At 42.8% G+C, this 18,485-nt stretch overlaps 2 protein-coding genes across 3 annotated transcripts; both read left to right on the top strand.

Moving 5' to 3' along the window:
* The first annotated feature begins 3,932 nt into the window (after positions 1–3,932).
* Positions 3,933–4,870, top strand: LOC121794067 (uncharacterized protein At5g39865-like). Its single transcript, XM_042192067.1, has one exon. The coding sequence runs from the start codon at positions 4,005–4,007 to the stop codon at positions 4,746–4,748; it is 744 nt and encodes a 247-aa protein (XP_042048001.1). The 5' UTR covers positions 3,933–4,004; the 3' UTR covers positions 4,749–4,870.
* A 3,077-nt stretch (positions 4,871–7,947) lies between these two features.
* Positions 7,948–11,322, top strand: LOC121796128 (probable plastid-lipid-associated protein 10, chloroplastic). Of its 2 annotated transcripts, none has more exons than XM_042194874.1 (8): positions 7,948–8,085; positions 8,182–8,295; positions 8,401–8,535; positions 8,607–8,702; positions 10,052–10,132; positions 10,470–10,556; positions 10,957–11,015; positions 11,088–11,322. In XM_042194874.1, exons 1-8 carry the CDS (start codon positions 7,957–7,959, stop codon positions 11,203–11,205), a joined length of 819 nt encoding a protein of 272 aa, XP_042050808.1. In that variant the 5' UTR covers positions 7,948–7,956; the 3' UTR covers positions 11,206–11,322. The 2 variants fall into 2 exon arrangements, with proteins under 2 accessions (XP_042050808.1, XP_042050807.1); XM_042194873.1 differs by having other exon boundaries at positions 8,172–8,295.
* The last annotated feature ends 7,163 nt before the right edge of the window (positions 11,323–18,485 follow it).

Genomic DNA, 18,485 nt, shown 5'->3' with positions numbered 1-18,485 from the left:
AGACATGATCAACATCCAATTAAGTTTTCTTGAATATTTGGAAACAAGTATTTAAAACATGCTTATCATTACGATAAGTTAAATTAAACACCACGATGCTAATAATTAGATATTTCTTAGATTTCTACGTCTTTTTTTCGATTTTATGATTTAATTGGATGGTGGTGTAGGCCTAAGAATAATTAATGAGGTGTAGAAAAAATTTCATAAAGAGGGAAGATGCCATGTAAACCACTTTCATTTATTGCATGACTGAATTTCTGAGCCACATGACTCTCCCATTACCACTTGAAATGCCAACCTCAAATACTACTGTCGAGATATTATATAAATATTGACACATACATGTATATGAGATTTCAGTTTCATCTATTCAAATTTAAAGGTAATTTATTAAGCTGTATATCCCTGCTACATACGCCCAATTATTTTCTATGTAAACATGATGATGTGCAGAAAGTCAACAAGTGAAGTTACTGATAACGAGTGAGATTGACTTTTTTTTAAATCTGCATTTATAAGGGTGTGCATTTTTAGTTCTGTAATTAAATGATGACAATTGAATTATTCAGCACCTCACAGAATTGCATATTTCACTCTCCATGTTTTGTTTCTCTATCAGTTCCAGTTCTAACGATTTTCGATCACAATTTTCATAATTAAATAATTATCAATTAATTTTAACAATTAATGTCGCATGAAAAAGTGATGGGAGACGCTAAGTGTCGCTAGAATTTTCCAGTAGTTATACAAAAATATTACTGCTAATTAGACTAACTATGGCGTCGGTTGGTACACGAGTTGTGACAGATTTAATTGTAATGTTTTTTTATTAAATTATACGATATCAGCAACATCTTTGGTAGAATAAATTAAAAATTTATTGCATGTAATCTATTGTTTGGTAGAAGTAACACACTTTACCAGTCTACCGGCTATAGGATTGAGAATGAATGGGGTTTTTGTCCAAGGGATTTTAACGAGGCCCGCCTTCTCTGGGTTACGATGGGTGGCTGAAATGGGGCATACTTGTTGGGGCCTTGCCTTTCTCTATGTACTCTTGGTTTTACCTTGTTGTTTGATCTAGCCAACTTGTGGCTATCTCTCTTGTATTTCCCTAGGGTATGCCCGAGTTTTCGATGTAAACGTTTGGTTTGATTTTATTTCATTTATTTATTCATAAAAAAATGAATGGAGATATTGCCATTCTGCTTTCATTTCGTTCATGCATACCAACGATATAAATATGAGATCAAATTTTAAAATAGACTCTATGTCTGTACGAATTGAGCATGTAAAATAAAAAATTTGTATTTTGTGTAAAGTGATATAGAGTCCATTAAAGTTAACTATTTTTTTATATATTCAACATAAGCTACTTATAAGTTATAATGAGGAAGCCAATAAATACACTATAGTCTATATAGACTAAGAGAATATAAATTTATGCAATTATTTCACACACATGGAGTATATAGGTAGACATAGTCCATGTGTAGTGATGCTAACTTGATAAGTGGCATCAATCGGTCCATCAACAGTGACCGCATGCAAACTATATATTAATAACACCAAACTTGACAACGAAATGGCCGATTCAGGTTATTGCTATGGCGAAAGGACCAACTAGTACTACAAAAAATCTTGCCAATCATAGCTGCTTTACAAATTTACAATCAATTGCTTATCTTTGTGTATCAAATTTTATGCATCATAGTGAAAGTTATTCTTTGAACATATCACCACATGGGTGAATCTATTGTTCGATTTGGTTTCGAATTACAAATTAAGGGACAGAGGTCAAATAATCCATAATGCAATAAATCCTCAATCTTGTAATTTAGTTACACACATGCATGCCTCCTTATTAGTATTATTTTTAATTTCTATGCATCTTCCTCTAGTTTGTCTCTATTTTTATTTGAAAACGTATTAAAATCTTTTTCAATTATATAAATATTGTTATTATTAAGAAAATTCTGTATATTATATCTGGGAAGCATTTTTAATCATCATAACGAATTATAGGAACAATTATCACAAGAGCCTAGTGTAAGGACCGACGATCGATCACAAAATCTGGCACTGAGCTCCGACGAGGCTCAAGAGGGCGTTTTAGAAATTAGATCTCCGATTTGAATCAGTTGAAAATGGAGTTCAAACGAAGGAGTTGTAGCTCTTCGAAGACGGGTTGTTGGACAACTAAAATTTAGAGAGGATTTTTCCAGATTTTTGGCACACCAAGGGGTTGTTTTCAAGGAAGCATATCTTCTGACTCGGAGCTCCAATGGAGGCTAGTAGGATCAATATTTGAACTAGAAAGTAAAAATTTTATTCCCCAATTGGATTCAATCAAATACGAGTTCAAACGAGGAAGATATGCCACCCAAAAGATGAACACTTGAACTGAAAATTCTGAAAAATATGAGATTTCTAGAATTACTAGTCCACTGGATCGTTTTCAAAAATTCACCGAGTCTGACTCGGTGGTCCTTTTTGAGTTCAAGGGTTTTGACATAAAAACTAGATGTTACAAGGTTTATTTTCCAATTGTAATAAACTGAATTGGTGCTTAAGCGAAGGAGATGTGATCATCTAAAGTTAGGTTGTTGAATATAAATCAACTTTACGTGCCTTTGGTGATGAGAATGTTGTGTTTGCTTTGCTCAAAGCATGGAAAGATAACTGGGGTTTTATTGGAGGGGAAGCTATTTGTGATTGATCTCTAATGGAGATAGAAGTGAACGGAGTTCGGATATCCTTTATTTTCAATTAATTTAATATAATGATTTAGTGTGGTCCATTTGTCCAAAGTGAAAATTAGTAAATGAGATCTTTTATGACAAACATGCCATATATCGTATATCGTTTAGAGGTGTCACTTTAAGTCATGTCCAATCGTCTCTTCACAAGATGCATATGTCCCCTACATCCATACTTGGTGAACAAATCCAACAATACAATTTGATTCTCTAACATATCTAAAATGCATATCTCCGACGTATGAGAAAACGAAATAGGTATATGATTTAAGATCCGATTGTTGGAAATCAACAAAAAAGCATAAGCTCTTTGGAGAGAGTTGTTGAATCGTACTCCCTCCGTCCCAGTTTAAGAGTCATATTTAGCCATTTCCGTTCATCCCAGTTTAAGAGTCATATTTAGAATTTACCATATTTGTACATAAAATCTAATCTCATTGTTGATGAAATTTACACTAAAATGTCATTACTTTCATAAAAATAAAACAAAAAATCCTAAACATACAAAAATTCAAAAGGGTCTCACTTTCCACTACCTCACTTCAATTATTACACACTCCAACAATTTCTTAAAACCCGTGCCCTAACTAAATTGCACTCCTAAACTGGAACGGAGGGTGTACAATTTAATATGCCAAAAGTTGCTCTATTGTGCACATTTAAAAAATTCAATTTCTAATTTTTTGACCGAGTGAATCTAGAAATCCAAAAGTTTTCTGCGACAATGATAAGAAATAGTAATGAGTAAATTTAGCAGATATTCTTCAATTCAATATGTACATCTCTATGAAAAGATAACTAAAAGGCATTCAAGTTTGTTAAAATTTGGTAAAGGGTTTGTGACTTTGAAACAAACAAAACATACCTCCTCATACATCCAATGCTTAAAAAACGACAAAGTCTGCATTGAAATAAAGATGGCAAGGAAAAAGTAACCTCGAGCAAATTGCAAATTGTGCACACGGAATAGAGAAATACTCCTACTATCCCTATACTAATTTAAAGATTAGGCTGTATTATTGATAATTAAAGCCATTGGCAAGCACGAGAAAGAAATTAAACAGAAAAAAGCTCTTCATAGTAGTAGGCTAGTATTCATGTTACTGTTTATATTCAAAATAAAGTAAAGAGTTTGGGCGCTAAAATCTCCACCGCATTTATCACTCGCTCCTCCCTTTTCAAATAAATCCCCTCAACAATTTCAATCTCAATCTCTCTCTCATTCACAATCACACCAACACAATGGGCTGCGTTTCCTCGACTCTCCTCACCCACGACGACGAATTCCCCAAAATCGGCGGCTTCAGCCACCACTTCGTCTCCCTCACCTCCACCACCTACGGCCTCCTCAACACCCTCGACCCTCCCCCCGCCGACCCCCTCCCTCCGGAGACCATCAACGCCTGGGACCTCATGTCCGACCTCGACGAAAACGCCGACCCTAATCTCCCAAATCCGCCGCTAAATCTCAACAATTTCCTCGAAAAATTCGAAAAAATTTGCCCGCCGAGGGGGGAGAAGCGGGTGGTGCTCTACACCACCAGCCTGCGCGGCGTGAGGAAGACGTTCGAGGATTGCGAGGCGGTGAGATCCTCGATCATGGGGCTGGGGATCCCGGTGTGCGAGAGGGACATCTCGATGCACAGGGGTTTTAGGGATGAGTTGAGGGAGCTGGTGAAGGGGAAGACTGCGGATCACTGCATTCCTCCGAGGCTGTTTGTGGAGGGGAGGTATGTAGGTGGCGCGGAGGAGGTGATTGGGATTGTGGATAAGGGATCCATTGCTGCTCTGGTGCAGGGGCTTCCGAAATTGGGAGGTGTGTGTGTGTGTGAGGGGTGCGGCGGCGCCGGATTCTTCCCGTGCTCGACTTGTCATGGGAGCTGTAAAATGGTGAAGGAAGGGTGTGGGATTGGAGTGAGGAGTGTGGTGGTTAAATGTGGTGATTGTAACGAGAATGGATTGGTGCTCTGCCCTGTTTGTTCTTGAATCTTCATCATCTTCTCTCTTGTTTTGATTAATGTATACTATAATTATTACTAGTTCAAAATATACAGCTTCTGCAAATTAAGCATCTTAGTCTGTGGGAGACATGTTTATGAAATTTTGAATTTCTCGTGTTAAGATTAAAGTTTTTTGCATTTCTCGATAAAAGTTAGGACTCCATTTGAAATTCAAATGGGGATGGCATTAAATGATTAAAATTTTAAAAATTGTTGTAGTACTAGTATATGATTAGAATTCAAAATTATATAATTAAATTTCTAAAAACGTACGGTAATAGAATCATCGGTTTCATTATTTACTCTTGTCGTGACATTCACTTTTGCCTCTTGCTTTGCACTTTTGAATTATCGAGCGGTTATTACTTGGTTGACTCAAAGTGAAAGTGTTTTCGGCGTCACTGATGCATGAGTATTGGGCCCACTGAGTATTATCAACATTGTCGTAATTTAAGAGCATTAGCAGTGGAGCGAAATTCCCAAAAACACCTCCTGCCACGTCATACGGACTTCCACTGTCCTGCCACGTCATACGGAATTCCACTGCACAGTAGCGGAATTCCCTCCGGAATTCCCACATTAAAAAAATTTAAAAATTAAACAATTTACGGAATTAAAATTTCTACGCGAATACGGAGAAAATGCAACCACTTTATTTAAAAAAAATCATACTTCATTAAAAAAATACATAATTACTAAAAAAGTACATTATTATAAAAATAAAAATCGGTTTCTCACTCCTCGGATTCCTCGTCGCCAGTCCTCTCGCCGTCGTCAGCGCCGCCGCCTCCCTCGCTGTCATCGTCCGACATCACGTCGAACCCCAAATCGCGACGCATACTCTCGAGGAGGGGCTTAAGCTTCCGCTTGTAATGGGGGGTCGGTCGCTTGCCGCCATTCAACCATCGCATGTAACAAGGTTTCATGTGCGGCGATGCGGGTGAATGAAGGGTTCTCGGGATCGTTTTGGGGGGGTGCTGCCGATTGAGCCTCGGCGGAATCGCTGGTGCTTCCCCTCGACATCCGCGCTGCGGACTTTTGCCCAACCGGGCGACGGCGGCCAGCCGACGATGTGGGTGTGGGGAACTCTACCTCGGCTGGGGGAGTTCCGCGGAACCAGCACTACTACTGTACTCTCCAGGCGCTGATCTTCGTCTGCTTAGGCCAGCCAGATTCAACACCCGCAGTGAACTTGGGCGAAGACTGCACCACAAGAAACACCGGCCAATACTTGAATTTCCCGAAGCCCTTCTCAGCGTCGGGGAACTGCTGATGAGCCAACAGCTTCACATCCTCGGCAGACATGCCGCTGGTTGCCGAGCGGAGGTTGTTTGTGTAAATGCCGGCAAATCGGCTGAGCTGCCTCTTCAACCGTTCCCACTGTTTCCGGCATTGCTCCGCGTTGTGCGCCTTCCCCCTTGCGGTTTGAACTGGAGGTAGCTTTGGCTAATGCGCCACCACATCCGGTCGATGTGCTGGTTTGCCCCGACGTATGAATCCTCCACTACACTGATCCACGCCTTCACCAGCGCGACGCACTCGTCCATGCTCCAGACGGTCCTCTTGTTCCCGCTGGATCCCTCCCCCACCTCGCCTCCGTACACCGGGATGCCCCGTCCCCTGCCCCTCATTCGCCCGGTCCTCCCTGCCCTCCCCGTCACCGGTGGTGCGCTGGCGGGAGTATCCCAGACCGGAGAAAGCCCCAACTCCTCAAACGAGAACGTATCGACGCCAGTGAACTGAGTCTCGAGAGGAGAGCTCGCCGGGTTGTCTGTCGACAGTAAATCCATAAAGGGCCGATTGACGTAGTCCACCGGCGATTGGGGGACCACCTGCCTACTCCCCCCGCAGCGACATGCGACCCATGCATCTGGGGCATCATCCCCGGCCACGCCCCGGGCATCTGGGGCATCATCTCATACCACTGCGGGTACATGTTGTAGTACCCAGGCATCATTCCCTGTGGCATTTGAGACTGGGGCATCATCCCCGACATTTGAGGCATCGCAGCGGACATCGGCGTACTCCCGCCGATGGGAAAATGGGGCGCCGGTGACTCGCTCAAGGCGGGGGAATCACTGTCGTGGTGCTCCATTGTTGATTCGAAAGAAATGTATTTTTAGAGAGAGAGAAACTTGTTAATACAAGTGGTGCAAATGAAATGAAGTTCAACGGGATGTATATATAGGAACCGAAAAAAATATTTAATGAAAAAAAGCGGAATTCCGCGGGCGTCAACGCAATGGCGGAATTCCGTACCCGTGCCTGGGATGTGCAATGGCGGACGTCCGTCACGGAATTCCCGCACGCCAGTTGGAATTTCGCGTGGACGTCTGCCATTGTTGATGCTCTAAGGTGGCCATTTACAGTCTCCCACATGTATTGATCCTTGTAAGATGGCTTTGCGTGCCTATTTTAGCATATCCTCTATATTAGTGTCACTTGATAATAATTTCTTCAATATGTTGATCCAGAAGACTCAAAGATTAAGTTGAAATGGATCCATATCAAAATTCAATTGGGCGAGTGGTGACATGCAAGAAGCTGTGGATTGTATTTGTATTGCCATTGTTGAAGCAATATAGACAAGTAGTGGAGTAGTAATAGAAGATAAAGAACAAAATTGGAAAATCAATAATGAGGAATTGAGATGAAATTAAATGGGAAGGAAAATGAGTAACTATAGAATGGGAAAAAGGGAAGAATGTCATTAGAACATTAGGAGAGAGGCCCCAACGATCACAATTATTGCACAATCGGCTATTTTATATTATTGCACAATCGATTTCATAAACTTATAAGATTCTTTTATATGTAGTACTATAAATTTATTATATCAATTTTATAAAAGCAATCACAATTATTATTATTAATAAAAATTATGCACTTCATTTACCTAGAGAATTTCGACAAGATTAAGTTTTCTTCTTCAAAAAATGTATTCAAAATTTTTCAATGTATGTTACTTATAAAACTCCCAACTTATACTAATAAAAACTATACATTAAAACTAAATCAACATAAAATACATAATTTCATAGTTATTTAGTCAATTAAAAAAAACTACTCCTTCTCAATTAGTAATAATCATAATTCATATGTCATATTTTTCATCTTCTTTAGAATATAGTAAATATTTACAGTATTTGTAATTTAAAAGCTTGTTATCATAGTTTATTCAACTGTCAACTCAAATGGATGCCGCAACTTCAACTGTCCAATTCTCCCGGCCTCTCATTTCCTTCAACCCAAAATTCTCACCGGCAGTTCCACAAAGGCTCAGAATTCCTTCTCGATTGCGTTTCTCCGCCGCCGTTACCACGGTATTTCCTTAGTTTTCCTTCAGCATCGTCTGTCCTGTTACGGTTACACTATTTCTTCGCTTAGTCACTCGTCTTAGTCGAAGTAGTTGTGGCCAGGAATCTGAAATTGAAGTCGAGAATCGAAAGATCGAACTGCTGCGAGCTGTTACCGACACCAATCGCGGCCTAACTGCTACGCCCCTTCAACGCTCCGCCATCGAGGAAGCTCTTGTTTGTTGTTTGCACTTACATTTTAGGGGTTATATACTTTCTCGCCCATGGATGCTACATATGCATAATTATGCCTAATTAATCGAATGTGGTGTATTCTGGCAGGTGGATGTAGAAAGTTTTGATGCAGGGGAGCCGATTCAGTTGAGTTTGTTGGATGGCACATGGCGCTTGCAGTACACGTCCGCCTCTGATGTTGTCATTCTCTTTCAGTCTGCCGAAACTCTCCCTTTCTTTGAGGTAGTACCTAGTTATGCTCATTTGTACGTCTCCTGATCTCTATGTTGAATATCAGCTGCTTTCATCGACAGGTTGATCAAATATATCAAAAGTTTGAGTGCGATGATCAATCCAGGGAAGGTGTAGTCCGGAATATTGTAAGATGGAGCATACCTAATCTGTTGGAGGTGCTTCTACTTATTGTTATTGTTCTCTTTTTTTTCTTGGGAATGATCCTATAATGCAATAAATACACTAGCATATATGTCATACATTTAGGTATCCCCAATTGCAAAAGTTTTGTAGGTAATTGGTACATGAAACAGTATTAGGTATAAATTGCATGTGTAACATGCACCCATGCACGAGTAGTAGGATTATATCTGCATGTGTGCGTAGCAGGGGATCGAGCTCGTGGTTTCACCAGCTTGCTAGGAAGTTAGAGGTTGTTAGCCGAGTCGAGCTAACAACCACGGTTATTCTCTATTAGTTATAAATAAGTACACGCTACATTGTATGATTCCATTATTATGAAGTAATGCAATTGCTATCTTTTCCTTCTTCTTCGTCTCTCTCCACCTGCAAATAGTTCATTTTGCATAGGTACACTCTCGGTCAACGTTCCAATCATCAGAGACCTTGATTTCGTACCATTAACCATATCTTTCTATGGTTTGCCTTTAAGCTTAAATAAGTATCTATCCAGTTAGTAAATCGCATTATCTCAATCATAATCTCTTTCAGGACCTCAAAAGAATAGTTAAAATTGTCATCTGTGCCTAAATTCTGCCACTTTTTTAGCATCATTCTGTTGATACCTAGTTAACCTGTCGTTTCGTTAGCCCCTAAATATTCTTCCATATCCATATAATAAGATCCTCTTCATGAATATTATAAAAAAATAATCGTCTGGTTTCCAATCAAAATCTTGGTTGAAGTCTCTCAGTCTCTCTGTTAAATGTTGGTTAAGATTGTTAATATATTCCATAATATTCGTAGTCTCTCTTGTGGACCTTACTCTGTAAATTATTAGAGTCCTGTGCTGTTATTGTGACCTGTGGTACAGTTAAGACGGTCCAGTTTTATCACTGATGCCAGTTGAAGCTTGACGTTTAAGCTGCTGATGACTTTGTTCGCAAGAATGCTTACTACTGTATGCTATTTATTACTATTAGTTATTACTGCCATTTTACTTAACTTACGAAGTTGATTAGACATTTATATGTTTGGTTATCCTTGTTAGGGTAGGATTCCTCCGACAAATCTGCTATAAGCAGTATGCGCTTGGGATGTTCAATCTTTAATGATTCACTATATAATATTTATCTCTATCAGGAAAGCCCCATTACTTTTTGAGCAGGAATTAAATCTTAAAGACACTATCTTTATTGGGTAAACCAAGAAAATTTGTTACCTCCTTGACTCCTTTTTATGTGATTTAATAAATCTTAAACACACTATCTTTGCTGGATATTATGTAGTGTCATGCTCTTAAAACTGTATTTAAAAATGTATATGCATATATTTCTTGGTGCAGGAGCATGAAGGTGCCACTCTGATCGTGTCTGCAAAATTTTCCACGGTCTCTGTTCGAAACATCTATCTTGAGTTTCAAGAGGTATGTATCTGATCATGTGGTGTACGTAGCTCCATAGTTTCAATTGCAAATCTGGCTAAACCATTCATTTTCCAACACTTTAAGCATTTAACCGAGTCACCATTTCTGTAATTAAATACTTAGTATACTTTTGATTTCAGACCTATAAGTTAATCCATCTCAGCTGTTGGATTAGTATGATTTTTCTAAGTGACTGGCAGAATGAGATAACTAGCAAATCTCTATCTTGATGCGAACACATTTAACAGTATTTTGTGTCGTAAGAAAGACGATATTCAACTTTTATGCATATATCAAAGCGTGAGGTATGTTTGACTCATTCCTTTATGTTTAACAGATAACTGTTCAAAACATAAAAATTGGTGAAGAGTTACAAGCTCTACTAGCTCCAGCAATACTACCCCGGTCATTTTTGAGTTTGCAGGTAAAAACTGAACACATGGCTTGATATTCTGGTATAAATCATTTTATGTGAGTTCAAAGTTATTTTACCATAATATACGTTGTCAATTTATACTTTTTCACAAAGTTGATTATGATGGTCAGTTTCCAGAATACCAGTGATTAGTTTGATGTTATTAAGCATCTTTTCTTCTAAAATCATTTTGTCAAAAAGAATCCTCCAAAACATTAAGTTTGTTTCTTCAGTAACTTTTGTCGTGAAATAATGTACGGTCCAGTTCTGACACGGCCATCAGGGTGGGTGAGAAATTAATTTATAGTTTATACACTTGAAGTCAATAAACAATGTGAGCACCAAGTATTCGTCGTAGAACATGTTTAAGGAAATAGTTGAATAACATGGTCTCATATCTTGTTTCCAGATCCTGCAGTTTATTAGATCTTTCAAAGCTCAATTTCCTGTCAGGCCGAGTTCTCAGAGGTATGCTGTCCTACTCTGAGTATAATAACGCCAGATAGTTCATAGTTTAGCTAATACAGAGATGATATGCAGTCGATCTGTTGGTGGACTGTACTACCTGTCATATTTGGATAGAAATATGCTTTTGGGCCGTGCCGTTGGAGGTGGTGGCGTTTTCGTATTCACTAGAGCTCAACCTTTCATCTGCTAAGATATTAGTAATTGCAGCCATTTACATGTACAACATATCTCACCAACCTTTAATTATGTAACCTTACAACAATTATGGTCCTTTTTATATGAGTCGGTCAAAACTCAAAAGTAGTAAGCACAGTTCGGTTAACCTGTAGTTTATGTTAGGATCGTCGACTGCAACATTAGTTTTGTCACGCCCGCATTTCCTAAGGATAGGAAGTACGGTGGACCGCGACTAGGGGGGGGATAAAGAAGCGGGGAAGAAAGGGGGTAACAAGAATATTTGACTCGAAAACATTTAATAAAAGGAAATTCAATTCAAAACAAAGTACTGTGACGACATTCTTGAGTTAAAGTATTCAGAGTTTGAAATGAAAACATCGTGACGGTTTACAAGCAGCGGAAAAGACCCAAAAGACAGATGATGCCGGGTATGACGACACGACACCATCCGAAAGATAAAAACACACTTTGGCTTTAACTGCTCAACATCCGTCCTCCCCATCGCCGCTCAACCTGCACATTAAGAAAACAACATGCAGGGCTGAGTACTTATTGCACTCAGTGGACACACGCCAAAAACATAGTTTGTCATGCCATAACAGTGTAACATTGGGGTTTTGAGTGTAATGAAAATAACCCAAGTACACAAAAATACATTTCATAAATTCGACTGCGCAGTCATTTTCCGATATTGCCACCCTTATTCCCTCAATCATACACTATCTGATCCAAACCATGACAAGGGGCGTGGCCACACCCCAGGTCATCTAGACCGGCCAACTTGCTCTCAGATGGCACCCAGTCTCGTGTACACTAGCCTGAGGGTTCGCAGCCCAACAGACCCGAATTCGATTAAACATATGTGGTAAACCACTTCAGATAGGTTTCAAAACGAAATAATTGGCAAGACAAACAGTTCACCTCCATAAACATTTCCGGAACGAAGTCCGTATTTAAAGATAACCCACATAAAAGTAGGGTAGAAAAGCCCACCTCGATTGCTTAGCTTTTAAAACAGTTCCCTTCAACCACACTTTCCTCGAAAAAGATCACCCTTTTGAAAGATAAATAATATCATGATTAGAGTCAGGGTAAACGAGGTTTAAACGACAATGCATGATTCCTACGTGGACGACTTCAACATCTAGCACGTTACACGTACATACACTTAACAACATATTACAAAACAAACACACAAAGTCACACGTTCGAAACACACCCCGCGCGCAAACGACGTACCCAAAACGCGCACACGACACCCGAACACAGCACTCCAAGTCCTGGCATACCCTTACTGTGCAACGGCTCACTTGGCTCGGAAAAGGTTCGGAAAAAGCTCGGAAAAAGGATCGGCGTCTCGGCCTGGCTCGGTGTCTCGGCCGCCTGGCTCGGCACCTCGGCCGACCGTCTCGGCCGCCTGGCTCGGCACCTCGGCCGACCATCTCGGCCGCCTGGCTCGGCACCTCGACCGCCTGGCTCGGCACCTCGGCCGACCGTCTCGGCCGCCTGGCTCGGCACCTCGGCCGACCGTCTCGGCCGCCTGGCTCGGCACCTCGGCCGCCTGTCTCGGCACAGCTCGGCACCTGTCTCGGCACAGCTCGGCACTTGTCTCGGCATAGCTCGGCACCTATCTCGGCACAGCTCGGCACCTGTCTCGGCACAGCTCGGCACCTCGGCCGACCATCTCGGCCGTCCGGCTCGGCACCTCGGCCGACCGTCTCGGCCGCCTGTTCGGCACCTCGGCCGACCATCTCGGCCGTCCGGCTCGGCACCTCGACCGACCGTCTCGGCCGCCTGCTCGGCACCTCGGCATCTTATGCTCGGCACCTCGGCCGTCTGTTCGGCACCTCGGCCATCTGTTCGGCACCTCGGCCGCTGGTTCCGTGTACACTCACTTTCCTTCAACTTCCGATTCTCAAACCCTATACGACATTCCCACCACGCATTCTACGTCCCAAAACACACCCAAACACCTGGGATCGTCCCTTCAAAACTTCCCACCAGCCTGCCCTAGGCCGGACCCTAGATCTCTCGGCCAACCCACACAAAACCCTTGAGCCAAACACAGATTTTCCCGAGCCATCTCTTGGCCCAACACACCCACATTCATCACAAAAACATATCACTCAGAATCACGCCAACAGCACATGAAAACATCTCCCAAAACATACAACACGCAGAACTGCGCAGTTTACTTGCAAAAATCATAATAAATTCATACGACATCCAAAGAGGCTGAAAATTACACACCACACAGAAGACACACCAAAGTTTATACAGTTAAAAAATCGTACCAAAAGGAGGTCGTTTGCTCAGTCAAAAAGGGGTCGGAACCCACTGTCAGTTATCACCGAAAACATGTTCAACACAAGCACATAGCCACAAATCCTACTCAACATCTAACCCATCCAAAAACGTCCTATATGCATGAGTTTTCGAATTAAACAAGGGTTAGGGGTTACCTTCCCCGGATGGTTCAAACGAAACGCAAAAGCTTTACTTCCTTTTCCGACTCCGATTCACGACGAAGGAGGGTATCACCTTGAGGAATTCAAGACGATGATGAGAGGGAGTGAATGAAAAAGATGAGAACCGAGAGGGAGAAGGAGAGAGGGAGCTTACCGGTGTTGAGAGCAATTGCAAGAGAGAAAGGAGAGAAAACGATGTGGGGAGAGATTGGAAAGGGAAAGATGTATCGGTTAAGAGGGAGTGGGGGAGGTTGAGAAATTAGTGGGGAGGGGGTGAGAAACCGAGAGAGAGAGAGAGAGAGAGAGAGAGAGATTTAATTTTAATTAGGATTTTTAAAAACATGGCTTAATTAATTATTTAATTACATTTAATTTGCCTAGGTAGAAAATACCACATCCACAACAATCAAATAAACACAAAATATTTTCCACACCAAATTTTAAACACAAAAACATAGAAAAGAATTTCATCCTTAATTAAAAGAATAAAATTCCACAAATTTTCGGGTATTACATTCCTCCCACCTTAACAAAAATTTCGTCCCGAAATTTGTTAGATTACTCAAACAGTTCTGGAAACTTCTCTCTCATCTTATCTTCTGATTCCCATGTTGCCTCCTCGACTCCATGATTCCTCCACCGTACCTTCACCGAAACAACTGACTTATTCCTCAATTCTTGCACTCTTCGATCCACAATGGCCTCGGGCTTCTCCTCATAGCTTAGATCGGGATTTAGGACCATCATTTCTTCTTGGTGAACGATGTGTGTGGGGTCATACACATACTTCCTCAATTGTGACACATGGAAAACGTTGTGCACATTTCCGAAGCTTGGTGGTAGGGCCAATCTGTATGCTACCACGCCGACTCTATCCAAAATCTCGTATGGACCAATAAATCGGGGTCTCAGCTTTCCCTTCACTCCAAAACGAGTTATTCCCTTAGAAGGGGAAACTTTCAGAAAGACCTTTTCTCCGACCTCGAATTGTAAATCGGTCCTTCGAACATCCGCATAAGATTTCTGTCGATCCTGTGCCTCCTTGATCCTCCCACGGATTTGTCGGACAATCTCTATCATCTCTTCTACAGAGTCTGGTCCGAGAATTCTTCTCTCACCCACTTCATCCCAATAAAGTGGCGATCTACACTTCTTTCCATACAAGGCCTCATATGGAGCCATCTTGATAGTCGCCTGGTAACTATTATTGTAAGCGAACTCTACCAAGGGCAACACTTCTTCCCAACCTACGCCTCGATCTAGCACCACGGCTCGTAGCATGTCCTCCAATGCTTGTATCGTTCTCTCCGACTGCCCGTCGGTTTGCGGGTGGAACGCTGTACTGAAATTCAACTTAGTCCCCAACTCGCGCTGCAGGCTTGTCCAAAATCTAGAAGTGAATTTAGCATCACGATCAGATGTGATTGTCGCTGGAACTCCATGCAAGCGTATAATTTCCCGTACATATACCTTAGCCAACTGATCGGATCCATAAGTGGCACGAACCGGCACAAAATGGGCAGATTTGGTGAGGCGATCTATAATCACCCAAATCACCGTGTTCCCTCGCTGGGATTTTGGCAGTCCTACCACAAAGTCCATTGCAATATGTTCCCACTTCCATTCCGGAATCTCGAGGGGTTGCAATTTCCCATAGGGCCGTTGGTGTAGCGCCTTTACTTGTTGACATGCTAGGCATCTCTCCACAAATGCCGCAACATGCTTTTTCATACCGTTCCACCAAAACTGTCTTTTCAAGTCTTGATACATTTTGGTGCTCCCTGGATGAGCAGCGTATGGGGTTTCATGTGCTTCTCTCATGATTTCCATCCTCAGGCCTTCATCCTTAGGCACACACAACCTTCCCTTGTATGTGAGACCATTATCCGCTGCCTCACGAAAATTTCCGAGTTCACCCGTCCTCACTTCTGAGCGAATCTTTTCTAGTAACGTATCTCGCCGTTGAGCTTCTACAATTCTGGCTCTTAAGTCGGGTTCCATCACCAACGTGGCTACTATCCCTTCCACAGTCTCGGGCATTCTCACCACTTCCAAGCGCATCTTACTGAACTCTTGGATTATACTTTCCTCGATAGTAAGAAAGGTGGCCAGCTGAGATTGAGACTTCCTACTAAGAGCATCGGCCACTACGTTTGCTTTTCCCGGATGGTAATTTATACCACAATCGTAGTCCTTCACCAACTCGAGCCACCTACGTTGGCGCATGTTCAACTCCTTTTGCTCAAAGAAGTACTTTAGACTCTTATGGTCCGTGTATATCTCACAACGGACTCCATAAAGATGATGTCTCCAGATCTTCAAAGCATGTACCACAGCTGCCAGTTCCAAGTCATGCGTCGGATAGTTCAGTTCATGGGGCTTCAATTGTCTCGATGCATATGCAATCACTTTCCCCTTCTGCATAAGCACACATCCCAGTCCCACCTTCGACGCATCCGTATATACCGCATAGTCAGTCTCTGGCTCCGGCACAGCTAGGATTGGTGCGGTGGTCAATTTCTCCTTCAACAACTGAAAGCTCGCCTCACATTCTGGCGTCCAAATCATCTTGACTCCCTTTTTCAGTTGTTGCGTCATTGGCCTTGCTATCTTCGAGAATCCCTCGATGAATCTTCGATAATAGCCCGCCAGTCCTAAAAAGCTTCGGATTTCGTTTTGTGTAGAAGGTGACTTCCACTCCTGCACCGCTTCTACCTTGGCCGGATCTACACGAATTCCATCTGAAGTTACTACATGTCCAAGAAAATTTACTTCCTTGAGCCAAAACTCGCATTTACTGAACTTGGCATATAGTTTCTCGTCCCTTAGAGTTGCTAGGACGGTTCTCAAGTGCTCTTTGTGCTCCTCCTCGTTCTTTGAGTAAACAAGCACGTCATCGATGAAAACCAGGACAAACCGATCCAGAAATGGATGGAACACGCGGTTCATAAGGTCCATGAACACTGCCGGGGCGTTCGTCAGTCCAAAAGGCATTACAACGAACTCATAATGACCATATCTTGTTCGAAAAGCTGTCTTGGGTACATCTTCTCGCCGAACCCTCAGCTGATGGTACCCAGACCTCAAATCCATCTTAGAGAAGACTCCTGCCCCTCGAAGTTGGTCAAACAAGTCGTCTATCCTTGGTAGTGGATACTTGTTCTTCAGCGTTAGTTTGTTTAGCTCCCGGTAGTCGATGCACATCCTCATCGTTCCATCCTTCTTCTTTACGAACAACACTGGTGCTCCCCATGGTGACACGCTAGGTCTAATGAATCCCAATTCCAGTAGCTCTTGCAGTTGCACCTTAAGCTCCTCCAACTCTTTTGGCGCCATTCTATAAGGTGCTTTGGATATTGGTGCCGATCCGGGCTCCAGATCGATCGTGAATTCTACCTGTCTGTCGGGTGGGGGTCCTGGCAACGCATCGGGGAAGACGTCGGGATATTCACTCACTATCGCCACATCTTCTATCTTCCTGTCTTTCTTCTCCTCCCCATTCAAATAAACAAGGTACGCTGGACATCCCTTCCTCATCATTGTAGTGGCTTGCAGCGCAGAGATAATGGACTTGCGTCGGCTCATTGGGACTCCGTGAAACTTCATCGGCTCTTTTCCGGGGGTTTCAAACGAAATTTTCCTTTCTCTACAATGAAGGGTAACGTGGTTCTCCGCTAACCAATCCATACCCAAGATTATGTCTACGCTACCCATCGTCATTACTTGCAAATTATAAGCCACTAAACTGAGTTCACCTATTCCAAAGTTCACACATGCACAAGATCGGGATATATCTATAGCCCCGCCTACCGGTGAGGTCACACTCATAGTGGGTTCGGTCTTAACAGTAGGTAATTCCAAAGTATCCACACAAGACGTTGATATAAAGGAATGCGACGCACCCGTATCAAACAAGACAACTATAGGCATATTTAGAAGTGTGCCCATACCTGCCAAGTTTCCTTGCTCAAAGGTTTCTTTCCCGTTTGCCGGCTGTTTCCCCTTCAAGGCGTAGGCCCTTGCTTGCGATGGTAATCCTTGGCGGCGTTGTTGCGGTGGAGGTGCAGGTAGTGCCTGGGATTGTGGACGGCAACCTAGCTGGTTCTGTCTCGTTCCCGTTCCCATGTGCTTGTTTGGGCAATTTCGGATGTAGTGGCCACTCCCACCACAGTTGAAGCACCTAGGGTCTCGACACTCCCCGGCGTGGTACTTGAAGCACCTTCCACATTGAGGGTTCCTCGGCGGAAAGTTTGCCCTCGGTTGGAAAGTATTCTGTCTCCCGCCATTGTAGGGTGGGTTCCTCATGTGTTGTGGCTTCTTACCACCGTACTGAGCCTGGTCACCATCCCACCTCCTCTTCTCTTGGTGGCCCGGCTGAGCTTGTAGAGGTGTCGCGTTTGTTGTTGCCACAACTCTTGGCTTAGGGAGTGCATCTTCCACGTCCAGTGCACAAGTCAAGATCTCCGAGTAGGAGAGTTCTCCTCGACAGGCCAATGCGGCCTTTATCTCATCTCTGAGCCCGGCCCGGAACTTCACCGCCCATTTCTCATCGGTGTCCATCAACTCGGGCGCATATCGTGCCATCTGCGCGAGGGCTCGGTCATACTCGGTTACAGTCATTCGGCCTTGGCTTAGTGTGTGGAACTCTACCACCTTGGCCCGTCTGTACGTCTTTGGAACATACTTGTTGTCAATCTCCACCTTAAACTCCTCCCATGTTAGCGCCTCCAGGCGTGCAGGATCCATAGTTCTCTGCCGAGTCTCCCACCAGTAATCGGCAGCACCTAACAGTTGAAAGGTAGCACCAGCAATGCGCTCCCTATCT

Source organism: Salvia splendens, chromosome 3 (genome assembly GCF_004379255.2).
Source record: "Salvia splendens isolate huo1 chromosome 3, SspV2, whole genome shotgun sequence".
Classification (NCBI taxonomy): Eukaryota; Viridiplantae; Streptophyta; class Magnoliopsida; order Lamiales; family Lamiaceae; genus Salvia; species Salvia splendens.
The sequence above is the reverse complement of the archived record's forward strand: the minus strand, read 5'-3'. Positions and strand labels throughout refer to the sequence as shown.